The sequence below is a fragment of the Acartia tonsa genome, chromosome 12 (genome assembly GCF_053477335.1).
Source record: "Acartia tonsa isolate MP-2025a chromosome 12, ASM5347733v1, whole genome shotgun sequence".
NCBI classification, from domain to species: Eukaryota; Metazoa; Arthropoda; class Copepoda; order Calanoida; family Acartiidae; genus Acartia; species Acartia tonsa.
The window spans coordinates 47,850,943-47,865,409 of NC_137271.1; the positions used below are offsets into that span (position 1 = coordinate 47,850,943).

Here is a 14,467-nt window from a genome sequence, read left to right on the forward strand (position 1 = left end):
ATTTATGTATTCCCAGGCCAAATACAAATTTCAATGTTGTATACAAAAGCAAATGCATAAGTTTTTTTCTAAAAAAAAAACAAGGATGACAAATCCATTAAGTAGCGAAGCACACAAAAGTACATTATGGCAGGGACGAAGGGGACATTGCGCTGTTTATTACACTTATACAAAACTTCTTATTCGTTGACTTTGGGGACTTTTATGGAATTGTGATTGGTTGGTTCATTTAGTAAAGTGTCCAAATGTAGTAAGAGTATTTTTTGTCTGAAGCTTAAGATCTCAATAATTAATGAACTGATTGAGTTCTCTATTTTAAGTAAGCTTTACATAGGTCCTGAGATGGTTTTAGGCTATTTTAGTTTTTAGATTCAAGTCTTGAAATGGTTTTAAGCTATTTCTCTGTTATTTTAAATACAGATCCCCTAGATGCTAGGGGAGTTCCTGCTATTTTTTCTATAAAATCAAAAAATTAGTTATGGAGTAGCCCTATCATTTTAAAACCAATGCATTGCTTGTTTCTATAAGAATAGCATTGAAGTAAAACCAATAGAGTTATAGACTTCACAAAAAAATGTTTTTCCAGTATGGCTTCGACTCCGATTAATATCCATTGGATTTGAACTGATTCTCAGCCACAATGAAAAATCATGTATTGTATCATATTACATACATTTTTCCGAGAAAATAAAAATTTAAAATCAGTTTTGATAGGTCAAAGTTTTAATTCTTATATTTTTTGTCATTTTAATATCCACAGAAAGCTGTCTGCAATACAAAGCAATAAATAACTGTTCCCTTATTTCATTTTATTTCTGGTAAATTGGAAACGAATTGAAAAACACATGTATCGTATTTTTATTTGAATATGATGCTGATAGAGGTCTGACAGTTTTTATGAAGATTCCCTTCGATCATTAAGCAAATTGCTGTACAGCAAAAGTTTTTATAGATTAGGGAGGGTGGGGACAAAGAGCTGTTTATTAAACTAGTCCCCAATGTGTTATAGTAATGTTTTCTTATTCGTTGGTTATATAACTTTTGGGACATTTATTAAAAATTGGTTGGTTGGTTCATCAAGTTCTAACATTTCAAACAGTAATTGTTAATCTTAATTTAAGGGATAATTTTGTGAATCATCAATTATCGGCCATTGTCTTATCCCTTTAGATCTGATTGTGATTACTCTATTGATAATCTCTATATACATATGGTAGAAAGGGATAGGGCAATCATGAAAAAAATAATATACAACCCTTTCTTACCCCAATGTTTAATGAACACCAAAGCATGGATCTAAAGAGATGATGAATAAATGTACATCACCAATGATGATACACAAAATTACCCTTTTTTTAGATTACAATTATAGTTTTGACACTCAACTTAATAAACCAATTAATCAAAAGTCTCAAATTTGTTAAATAAACGTGATTATAAAACTTTGGGGACTAGTGTCCCCTCCCTCCCAAAGTTCATCTTACAAAGGAGAGAGATTAAATTATCTTCAATTGAACTATCCCTATAACCATGGTACAATGCAATTTATCTAAATAAACTGGAAGGGAGGAAGTTGGATTGTAAATTATACTGGTACCCAAAGTTTCATAATCAATATCATTGGTTGGTTCAAATCAGGCATGGCAATATTGTTCAACAATGGGATAATTTTGTCTATCATCATTAGGGATGAACATCAATTTATTGTCCATTGTCTTATCCCTTAAGATCCCTGACAATAACTCTACACTACACACGAAGAAAACTTTCAATTCAGAAAAGAAAGAAATTGATAAAATTAAACAAGATAGGGGGATGCAAAGCAATACTGGGATCTAAAGGGATAAGACAATGGCCGATAAATTAATATACATCTTCAATTATGATGCACAAAATATACCTTCTGTAGATTACAATTAGTTGTTAAAACGTTTGTACACTCAACTTAATGAATCAACTAATCAAAATCCATATTAAACCAAAGAATAAGAAAACGCTATTATAAAACTTTGGAGACTAGTGTAATAAACAGCCCAATGTCCCCTCCCTTCCTGAAACCAATATCTTATTTTCAAAAACATATAAAAATAACAAGATATATGTCTGTCTGTCTGTATTTAGCCAAAGAACTAGTTATAAGTAACAGGATGTTTGTAAATGTGTGTGTGTGTCTGTCTATTCCAATGGATGTCCCTAACCGCTGGTTTTACAATTAGTAGGACCTGGACACTCAGTTTAATGAAACAACCTATAAAAATTCAATAATATTCCCCAAAGTTGTTGGGCCAACAAATAAGAAAACGAATAATTAAAAACTTTGGGGATGTATATAATTTTATCAGCTATTGTCTTATCCCTTTAGATCCCTGCTAACACCTACTTGACACAGCTAGCGGAAAAGCGCGAATAATTACCAAAAATTAACATTTTAAATATTTGCGAAAAGGTATTGGATAAATTTTTAATAAAATCTGAGGTTCAAACACAATATTGGAAAACCGCCGATTATTTATATAACTCTGTTTTTTCAACACAACATAAAAAATTAGTGAAAACTCATTTTCCAGTTTGGCTGGATCGGAACCGGTTCTCAGCTACACTGATAAATCATGTATAGCATTGTATTATAGAAATTTACCCCTTGTTTAAATAACAGTTGAAAAATTTGGACACTCAACTTAATGAACCAACAAATCAAAATTTAATAAAAGTCCCCAAAGTTGTTAGTTGTTAAGTTGTTATCATAATACTTTGGGGACTACTATGATAAAAGGCTGTCCCCTCCCACCCTGGAAATAAACAATTTTTATAAAGATAATATTCATATATTTTTGTTGAATCGCAGAAACATTCTATTCAAAAGTTGTATTTCGTTCAAGTTCAAGCCAGGTACAAAATAAATACACTGTAATAAATGTATTCCACACCCATCCCCTCCCAAGAAAACAGTTTAAAATTCCTCTGGCTCATATTTCCCTGAAGAGTAGAGTCCAATTATTCAGCAGTTAAAAAGATCATAAACTTCATACAGAAAGATTGACAGACATCGTTCAACTTTGTATTATAGATACAATTGTTTTGTTTTCCTTCTAATTTTACCCTTTTTGTAGATTGAAATTATTTTTGATAAAGAATTTATTAAGCCAACAAATAACAAAATATGTTATAGAATTGATAATCTATAGTCTAACTTACCCTTTTTTCCAACAATACATGAAGAAAAAAAATGTGCATGAATTCAATTACTTGTAAACTTACTCTCTAAAATTCTTAAGTTGAAATATAATTCTTTTCACCAGCTTTGGTGACTTAATCTGTGACACCTGCCATACTCAAAATTATTGGAATTTCTTATTGGAGGTGGTTGTAACCTTCCCCAAAATAATAAAAAATCTTCCCAAAACCAATAATATGCTAAATTGTAAAGGAAAAGTTGTTAGTCAGATCCTTTAGTACAAACAGACATACAAAGATCCTACTACTTTATCATAAGTATTTTTATGCGAGTGTGATATTCTAAATGTTCACCATTTCTCTTGGGAGGGTGGTGGTACTCTCCTCAAAAATAGTTATAAACCTTACCAGGACCCAGAAGATGTTATGTGTAAAGGAAGTTAGCAAGATACTTTGGTACAAACAGACACACACAGATCCTGTTACTTTATTTTATGTGTATGTGTGATATCCTTGATGAAGAGCAGATTTATACGGTGCACAAAAATGATTTATATGGCAAACTTTCAAACACATTTCCTACTTTTTTTTATACCAATATATCTAATTTGCATAAAAGTTCCTATTAATCTTTCTTTCCTCTCTATCTAAAAATTAGATAGTGGTGTAGTGCATCCATTTATCTGTTGTTAAAATTATGTTTAAATCCAATAATAGTTATTTATCACATCCTATTATAGACAGTGGAATGCCCAAGTTGATAAAACTGGTATTAATTTTTTATTTTAATGTTCTTTATAAATGTATCTTATACCATGTTATACAGTATACGTTACGAAAAATGACCGGTCTTTAAAATGTTCCTGCCTCCCATCTAATAAAGTTGTAACTCTATTTTCTGTATGTGTGCTTTTTATATATATGTATAATTGTGTGTGTTGCGGTCAATTAGTTCAAAGAACTTTTACCAACATCTGGCAGGCTATAAAAGAAAAAGTTCAAAATGTCAAAATTCAACCTATAATTATTTTAAGTGAATTTAACTTAAGCCCAAAAATCACATAGTAAAATTAATTTTAGCCTAGGGGTTATTCAAAGTTTTATCTCAAGCATAAAATTCTGCTTCTATAGACACTTTACTCAGCTTCCTAGCTCGCATAAAAGTCATTTGAGCACAAAAAGCATGTATCAATAACTCAAAATCAATAAAATTTGGGCTTTGTGCCCTGGGTGCCCAATTTTCAGATCGCAGCCTTCAGAAGGGCTAGAAAAAAGTTCTTTAGCTTTTTGGTAAATGCAGAAGAAATAAAAGGCAATTACAATTTGAACCCATAGTCTAAAATCACTTTAGAGTACCCTTAGGGCATCTTATAGGCTAGAATTGAGACATTTTCAATTTTTAGGATTCCAGGTATGAGTCTTTGGTTTGACTTTAGCTCGCTATAAGTGAAGCTAGGGTTGAGATATTGGAGTTTAGTCTTCTTTACCCTCTCACTGTGGTATCTCAGTGTACTATCCCAGGAATAAGGTATAACCAACAAGGGAATTAAATCTAAAATAATATTTGGGGGGAAAATGGAGAGGTCGTCAATTTTACGATGTGTTGCCCCCCAACGTCAGCTGAAAAACACGTATAGGTTTAGTGATTTTTTTCCGAATTAATTTCGTTATTGGTATGAGCTGGTACTATCCTAGCTTTGTAGTTTGATATCTCAACTATTAAGGCACTGAGACATCTTTTAGTGAGACCGCTTCGGTAGAGGTAGGAAAAAATTCACTCAAAATACATAATTGGTTGATTTTTGACATTTTGAATATCTTTTTTATAGCCTGCCAAATGTGGGTAAATGTTCTTTAATCTCATTGACCGCAACAAACACAAGCATACAAATGTATAAAGAGCACACACACACAATATGGTTAAAGCTTTTTTAGAAGGTGTGCAATAGCATTTTAAAGACCGGTCATTTTTTGTAACGTATACTGTATATGATTTTTTGGTACTGGTTTCAGCTGAGAACTGGATCCAATTTTGAAGCCATAATGAAATAATTATTATTTTCATCATTGATATTTTAATTAAATGCTTAACAAATTGTTAAAAGTTTGAACATAAGTTTCTTTGAAAAGAAAGAAAAATCTTTTTGCAACTAGATTAACATTCTGACCATTATTATTGTTTTAGCATTGTATTATATACAGCTTTCAGTTGATATTATAATAGAAAAGATTAAGATTTTGTTAGCCCCCAGTTGCAAAGACCCAGGCTACCAACACTCGTTTTAATATTATGATTTTTAGATTGGTATTTGATGAAAATGTTCTAATCCAGCAACATTATTAGTTACAGTAGGGAGAATGCCTTGGCCCAAAAAAATACATAACTTATTATCATGCAAAGATCATGGAATTAAAGAGTTTGTTGTCTGTTGGATGTTACCTTGTTTTGTAACCTGGGTGATTAAGTGTGGTACACTGAAATTAACATGCTGAGTATGTTTGTATATGTTATTTATACGGTGTGGAGAGGGATTTGTTTCCAAAACGGCATACCTAGCTCCCAAGAAGAAGGATTAATTATTTCTCGCAGCGTATTATAAACAGCTTTCCGCAGATATGAAATGTACAATTAAAAGACTGAAACCAATTTTTTTTGCCCCGAGATGCTGAAGGCACAGGGTAAAAAACTGATTTTAATCTTATCATTGTACATTTTTTATTCGTAGAAATCTTGATATAATACGATGCTAGACATAATTTTTTCATATGCATGAGAACTCGTTCTAATCCACAGGATATTAATTGGTTTCAAATGAATACGAGAAAATAATTTTCATGAAACCTAGCACCTTAATTTTTACAGTGTGCTTTGCAAAATATTCTTTGTTTCATCGATTTTGTTGTTTGTTTATCACAAAATTTAATCAAAGACATCCATTAGACCGAAAATTTAAGGAAGCGGACAATGGGCTGTTTATTGAACTAGTCCCCAATGTTTTTTAAAAACACTTGCTTATTTGTTGGCTTAGCAACTATTGGGACTTTTATTTAATTTTAACAGGTTGGTTCACTAAGTTCAGTGTTAAAAGTTTTCAACCACTAATTATAATCTGCAAAAATTGTGTGTATTATCATTGGAAATGTACATCAATTAATAGGCCATTATCTTTGATCACTAGCTAAAACCTATATGTACAAAATAAAAACTGTACAATATCTGACTATGAATTACCCCCCCCCCTTCAAAATTTTACTTATTTTTTTTGAAAGTTTCATGCCGCACTTTGACCAACTAGATCATTTCCAGAGATCTTAAGGGATAAGACAATGGACGATAAATTGATATGTATCCCCATTGATAATTAACAAAATTACCCCCATAAATTTATTGGTTGGAAAGTTGTGAACTAACCAATCAATATTAATAAAAGTACCCATTGTTTAAATGTGGTTATCAAAACTTTGGGTACCGCTGTAATTTACAGTCCAATGTCCCCTCCATCCTTGATTATTTCATGAATATTTGTTTATAATTTATAGTTATTATCAGAGTAGCGTTATATAGTATATTTTATGTCTTATTTGTTGAAAATCTTTGCTTTTAAATGTAAACTCTAAGTAAGAAAGGTTGTCAAAACAATTTCAATGTTTCATTCTCTCTTTCAAATCTATCTATTTTAAAATAGAGAGTAAGGGAGAGATTGAGAGAGATTTAGAGATTTAGAGAGAGAGAGAGAGAGAAAATAAAGATAGAAAAAAGTAGAGAGATCAGGGATATAAAGGGAAAAAACAACTGCCGATAAATTTATGTTCATCCCCAATGATTATATGCAAAATTACCCCTTCTGTTGCTTGACATTAGTAGTTGAAACGTTTGAACACTCAATTTAATGAATCAAACAATCAAAATTCACCAAAGTCCGCAAAATTGTTAAGCCAACGAATAAGAAAGAGTTATTATAAAACTTTGGGGACTAGTGTAATAAATAGCCCATTTTCCCCTCATACTGAATTATAGAAAAGTCAAGTACACTAAGTAAATATTTAGACGCAGGGAGGGAGGGGACATTGTTGGTAATTACACTAGTCCCCAAAGTTTTATAATAATAAGTTTTCTTGTTAGTTGGCTCAACAACTTTGGAGACTTTTATCGAATTTTGGTTGTTTGGTTCATTAAGTTGAGTGTCCAAATTTGTCAACCACTAATTTTTATGTATCTTCATTGGGGATGTATATAAATTTATCGGCCATTGTCTTATCCCTTTAGATCCCTGATTTAAATTCAAAATATTTTACGTCACAATTTATTTTCCCCTGATATTGTCACGTAAATTTACTTCCTATTGTCCTGTCCATCTGTCTGTTTGTCTGTATGTCTGTCTGTATTTCTGTCTGTGAGTTACCCTAGTTTTCAGTCAATTTTAATCTAATATCCGTGTCTGTTTGTCTGTCTGTTTATTTTTCTGTTTGTTTGTCTGTCTGTTTGTCTGTTTGTCTGTCCGTCTGTCTGTCCATCTGTCTGTCCGTCTGTCTGTCCGTCTGTCTGTTTGTCTGCCTGTTTGTCTGTCTGTCACTAATGTTTATAGGCAAACCAATGAGAGATTGTTATTGTAAAACTTTGGGTACCAGTAAACTTTGAGTACTTACGCTTTTCTTTTGTTGAAATAACTGATTCAAGTTTCTCAATGATAAGCTCACTGGTGGCCACACTGTATTTTTCCAGTAAGGCTTTGAAACCGATTAATATCCGCTGGACTATAACCGGTTCTCATCTATACTAAAAACTCATGTATAACAGACAGGTTGTGTAACAGACAATTTTCCACAATCAATAAAATAAAATTATACAATTAATACCAGTTTTGTTGTCCCGAGCCTAAGCAAACTGGTTTCAATCTTATACATTTTCATTTTACTATCCGCGTAAAGTTGTCTATAATACAATTCGATAAATAACTAATCTTACCCTTTTCTTTTGTTGAAATAACCGACTCAAGCTTCTCAATGATTAGCTCACTGGTTGCCACGCTCGTTAACATAAACAGGAAGGCGTGGGTCAACGGCCACGCCACACAGTGCGAGCTCATTCTTGTCATTGTTTCAAAACTTTGGGTACCACACACTTCTTTGGGTACCAGCAACACTTACTAGCTCACTATTAAATATAAGTTTTTCACCACTTCAGATTATCACTTTTTGTGTTTTTGAAATGGGTTTATAAATAAGGAAATGATAACTTTGTTTTATGGTTATTTTTATTACTCAAATACTTTGTTTGTCTCTATTTCTTTTCCTGATTAATTAGAAATGTTAAGATTTTCACACAAGAAATTTAAAAAAAACATTAAAGGATCAGGGATCTAAAGGAATAAGACAATGGCCAATAAATTGATGTACATCCCCAATGATGATACACAAAATTACCCCTTCTGTAGATTGCAATTAGTTGTTGAAACGTTTGGACACTCAAATTAATGAACCAACCGATCAAAACTCAATAAAAGTTACCAAAGTTGTTGAGCCAACAAATGATTTCATACAACTTTGGGGACTAGTGTAAACTACCAATTCCTTCCTGGGATTAAACATTAAAGATACATCACTTTTGAGAAGTCAAGAATTTAGGGGAAGGGTTGAATTCATCGCCCCATAACCTCATGTGCCCCCAAGAGGCCTCTAGGGGCATAACCACAAGTTTATAAAAAAAATTTATAGCTTTCACAAACTATAGGAAAAGAAATTATTTTTGATGAAACCCGCTTTTTATTTGTCTCGTTTTGATTAGCTAAAAGTGTTAATTGTGTTAATTAGCAGAGTGAAGTGTTGTTTGTCCAGGGATTTAAAGGGATAAGACAATGGCCGATAAATTAATGTACATCCCCAATGATGATACATAAATCTACCGCTTATGTAGATAACAAGTAGTGGTTGAAACTTAACATACTGAACCAACTGAACAAAATTCAATAAAAGTCCCCAAAGTTGTTAAGCCAATAAATAAGAAAACGTTATTAAAAAACTTTGGGAACTGTTGTCATAAACAGCCAAATTTCCTCTCCCTCCTTTAATATTGTTTGTCAGGGAGGGAGGGGACATTGGACTGAGAAATTACTGGTGGTACCCAAAGTTTTATTATCACGTTATTTTACTTGTTGGTTCTTAAACGTTGGCCACTACTGTTTAATTTTGCTTGGTGGTTTATTCTACAGAAAGAGATATATTGTTTATTATCAATGGGGATGTATATAAATCAATTGTCTATTGTCTTATCCCTTTAAATCCCTGGCTGTTTATGTGGAAGTATGTCTGAACATGGCAATCTATATAGTCGCACTATAAAGTTAATCAGCAGCGGCTTATTTGTGGGCGCGAGGGGCTTGGGTGATGTTGCATCCCCCCCCCCTAGATATACCACACTTTTCTGGGATCTTGCTGAGTCAAGTATCAACTGTTGGGAATATCAAAGGATGACTCCATGCAAAATTTGAGCCGGATCCGGCCAAAACCGGCCGTGAATTTTAAGAAAAACCGGTTTTTTCCGGTTTTTAGGGGGTATCTGTAAATCGATTCAGCTGGAGCAAAACCGGTTAGAGGTACAAAAAATTTTACTTCACATGAAATTTAGCCAATGCAATTGCCTACAAAAATGTACTTCATCATCAACTTGATTGGACAACTCTTTCCCCTCCTAAATGTCCATTAAAACCTCGGAAACGGCAAAAATCGCCAAAAATCACGCATTCGGTGGCAAATAACGGCTAAACGGTAAGCCGGAGGCGAATGAAACATAAATAAAGAAATGTCTGCCTCAAAAAGTTGTTCAACATCAAAGAGATGCTTGAAGTCTCTAAAACGACTCCTTCCCCTCCTTTAAGGGGAAAAACTGAAAAAACGTGATTTTCAAAAGTATGCTTACTTCGTGGGTGTGGGTGGCACTGAACCCGTCACCCCAGGGTCACCAAATATAAAGTCTAGGCGGCCCACAATGCTGAATTTTCACCAAGTGAAAGTCTTGTGTCATTATCTCTTATAAGAAAAAAGTTATTAATTAATTAAAATTTCAAATTGTGATTTTTTGATGGATTTCTTTGATGAAATGACAGGCCGGTCAATTTTTAGGCCATATTTTGCGGTTTTTGGGCCGTCACGCCCAAACGGTTTGAGATAATCTCACGGGACCTTTTGCCCAACCTAAGTCTGGTTATTTGTAAGGTCTAAGAAAAAAAAAATCCCGGATTGGATGAAGCACGACGTCGCTGCGTGCCGTCAAAAATCGCTGGTCGGCTCATTTTGCCCCCTCAAACCCTCACCTCGTGCCATTTTTCTGTGTAAAGATTATAATTATAATCTTTTGCGTAAGTCTGTTTTTTTTCCCTAGACCTCACAAATAACCAGACTTAGGTTGGGCAAAAGGTCCCGTGAGATTATCTCAAACCGTTTGGGCGTGACGGCCCAAAAACCGCAAAAAATGGCCTAAAAATTGACCGGCCTGTCATTTCATCAAAGAAATCCATCAAAATATCACAATTTGAAATTTTAATTAATTAATAACTTTTTTCTTATAAGAGATAATGACACAAGACTTTCACTTGGTGAAAATTCAGCATTGTGGGCCGCCTAGACTTTATATTTGGTGCCCTGGGGTGACGGGTTCAGTGCCCCCCACACCCACGAAGTTGGCATACTTTTGAAAATCACGTTTTTTCAGTTTTTCCCCTTAAAGGAGGGGAAGGAGTCGTTTTAGAGACTTCAAGCATCTCTTTGATGTTGAACAACTTTTTGAGGCAGACATTTCTTTATTTGTGTTTCATTCGCCTCCGGCTTACCGTTTAGCCGTTATTTGCCGCCGAAGGCGTGATTTTTGGCGATTTTAGCCGTTTCCGAGGTTTTAATGGACATTTAGGAGGGGAAAGAGTTGTCCAATCAAGTTGATGATGAAGTACATTTTTGTAGGCAATTGCATTGGCTAAATTTCATGTGAAGTAAAATTTTTTGTACCTCTAACCGGTTTTGCTCCAGCTGAATCGATTTACAGATACCCCCTAAAAACCGGAAAAAACCGGTTTTTCATAAAATTCACGGCCGGTTTTGGCCGGATCCGGCTCAAATTTTGCATGGAGTCATCCTTTGATATTCCCAACAGTTGATACTTGACTCAGCAAGATCCCAGAAAAGTGTGGTATATCTACCCCCCCCCCCCTTTAAAAAGTTATACCTTCTTTAAACCATTCCTTAACCTAAAAATTATGTAATTATTGGATACCATAACAAATACCATTACACTCAACTGTACTAAAAGAACTTAAATGTTCTTTTTCCCTTATTCTTAGAATCTAAGAAGTTAAGAAATGGGAAATAAATTTCACATATTAGCAAATATAAACAGTGAATTGAATTTGTCAAGTTATTTTCAGGGAAGTTTAATGATGGATGTGAAGGATTCTAAAGGGATAAAACAATGGCCGATAAACTGATAATACACAAGATTATAGATTTTATTCATTGGTTGAAAACTTTTTACACTTTATTTTGCAATCAACCAAACACAATTCAATAAAAATACCAAAAAATATGGTTATAAATCTTTGGGAACTAGTGTAAATTTCAGTCCAATGACCTCTCACTCACTTGGGGAAAGTTAAGACACACCAAGTTTAGGAAAGTCTAATAAGAATTACAAGAACTCCTTAGCTTTACAGCAGGGATATCAGGGGATAAGACAATGGACAATAAATTAATGTTTATCCCCCAGAAGAATGTGATACAAGTACCCAAGATAATATGATACAAGTGGTGGGAAAGTTAAGACACACCAAGTTTAGGAAAGTCTGTAATAAGAATTACAAGAACTCCTTAGCTTTACAGCAGGGATATAAAGGGATAAGACAATGGACAATAAAGTAATATTCATCCCCCAGAAGTATGTGATATAAGTACCCAAGATAATTTGATACAAGTGGTGGGAAAGTTAAGACACACCAAGTTTAGGAAAGTCTAATAAGAATTACAAGAACTCCTGAACTTTACTGCAGGGATATCAGGGATAAGACAATGGACAATAAATTTATATTAATCCCCCAGAAGTATGTGATACAAGTACCCAAGATAATATAATACAAGTGGTGGGAAAGTTAAGACACACCAAGTTTAGAAAAGTCTGTAATAAGAATTACAAGAACTCCTGAGCTTTACAGCAACAGGGATATCAAGGGATAAGACAATGGACAATAAATTTATATTAATCCCCCAGAAGTATGTGATACAAGTACCCAAGATAATATAATACAAGTGGTGGGAAAGTTAAGACACACCAAGTTTAGGAAAGTCTAATAAGAATTACAAGAACTCCTTAGCTTTACAGCAGGGATATCCAGGGATAAGACAATGGACAATAAATTAATGTTTATCCCCCAGAAGTATGTAGTACCCAAGTACCCAAGATAATATGATACAAGTGGTGGGAAAGTTAAGACACACCAAGTTTAGAAAAGTCTAATAAGAATTACAAGAACTCCTTAGCTTTCAACAGCAGGGATATCAAGGGATAAGACAATGGACAAAAAAATTTACGTTTATCCTAAAAGTTCCTTTTATGTATATTTTAATAGGTTGAAACGTTTGGACACTCGAATTAATGAACCAACCAATTAAAATTTAATATTACATAGTTCTCAAAGTTGTTAAGCCAACAGCCCAATGTTTTCTTGGCTTTAGCAAAAAGGGATCTTAAGGGATAAGTATGAAACTTTGGGTACCAGAATAATTTACAGAAAGGAGACATTAGGCTGTTATTACACTAGTCCACAAAGTTTTATAATAACATTTTCTTATTCATTGGCTCAATAACTTTCGGGACTCTTATTGCATTTTGATTGGTTGGTTAATAAAATTAAAAGTTTAAACCATCAATAAAAATCTACAGAAGGGGAAATACTTTAATTTATAGGCTACCATCTTATCCCTGTAGATCCCAAAAAGTAATTTAATTAACAATGTTCCCTCCTTCCCTGGTAATTATAAAGAGAGTGAGAAGATAATGGCACATAATTTTAATCCACAGCACTTTCTTCTTTTGAAAAGAACAAGCTTTTAATATTTTACAACAATGTCCATATGTAGTGCATCAACAATAAGTGAAAATTCATCGTTCATATACACATGTTAGAATTGAGTTTTCCATTTCAAACTTTGCATTATGATTACAATATCAGTTAGGTGCGATTTAGGAAGTTTAGCAACTCTATAATCATTACTGGAAAGTTCGTACGTTCATTTACAACATGGTGATTTTTAACTTTTTAAATTATATGATTATCCTATTCATCTGATTTTTAGAATAATGATTCCTAGGACAACAAGGTATAATATTATAAGCAAGGCATCTCTATAATCAAATTCTAACAGTGAAAGTATGTCATTTTACAGTATCCTGTATTTTATTTATAATAATAAGAGAAGTAAGGCATATTAGCAAAGTTTTGTGGACAAATAATTACATTATAACTTGTGAAAAAGAAAAAAATACATAAAGCCCTGAAAACAGGGATCTAAAGGGATAAGACAATGGCCGATAAATTGATGTACCTCCCCAATTATGATACACACAATTACTCCTTTTGTAGATTATAACTTAATGAAGCAACAAACGGTATCATAAAACTTTGGGGACTAGTGTAATAAACAGCGTAATGCCCAAAAAAGTAAAAAAAAGTATTTAGAAAATTGACAAAATATCTTTCATAAGATTTGTGTATAGATATGAGATTATATTACTAAAAACTATTTTAGCTAATTTGAGAAAACATGTTTTATTTTTTAAAGCTTAACTTTTAAAAGATTTCTATAAAATGAAAAAATACTTTTATGTAATTCAAAAAGTTTTCTATATGCAACTGAAATAAATTCAGGGATTTCGGGGGATAAGACAATGGCCGATAAATTGATGTACATCCTCAATGATGATACATAAAAATACCCCTTTTATAGATTACAATAAGTTGTAGAATCGCTTGTTCACTTATCATAATGAACCAACCAATAAAATTCAATAAAAGTTCCCAAAGTTTCCAACGATTATGATTGTTATAAAACTTTGGAGACTAGTGTAATAAACATCCAATTTCATCTCCCTCTCTGAAAATACATAAAAGCAATATCAGAAACTTTCATTGAAAAATCATAAAATGATCAATACTGCCGTTTATTTGATCTTATATGACAAGTATAAAACAGGGTTTTTTATAATGCGGGGGCGGGGGGGAGGGGAAGGTGAATGTGCCCTTCAGAGGATGGA

General features: G+C 33.1%; 1 protein-coding gene across 1 annotated transcript in view; it reads right to left on the reverse strand.

The window, feature by feature from the left end:
- The window catches only part of LOC145333965 (gamma-aminobutyric acid receptor subunit alpha-6-like), a 162,902-nt gene extending 154,571 nt beyond the window's left edge, over positions 1-8,331 (reverse strand). The window contains exon 1 of the mRNA XM_080179226.1: positions 8,141-8,331. Within this exon, the coding sequence (XP_080035352.1) occupies positions 8,141-8,270 (130 nt within the window). The 5' untranslated portion in view covers positions 8,271-8,331. The remainder of the gene's footprint in view (positions 1-8,140) is intronic.
- Positions 8,332-14,467: the final 6,136 nt, after the last annotated feature.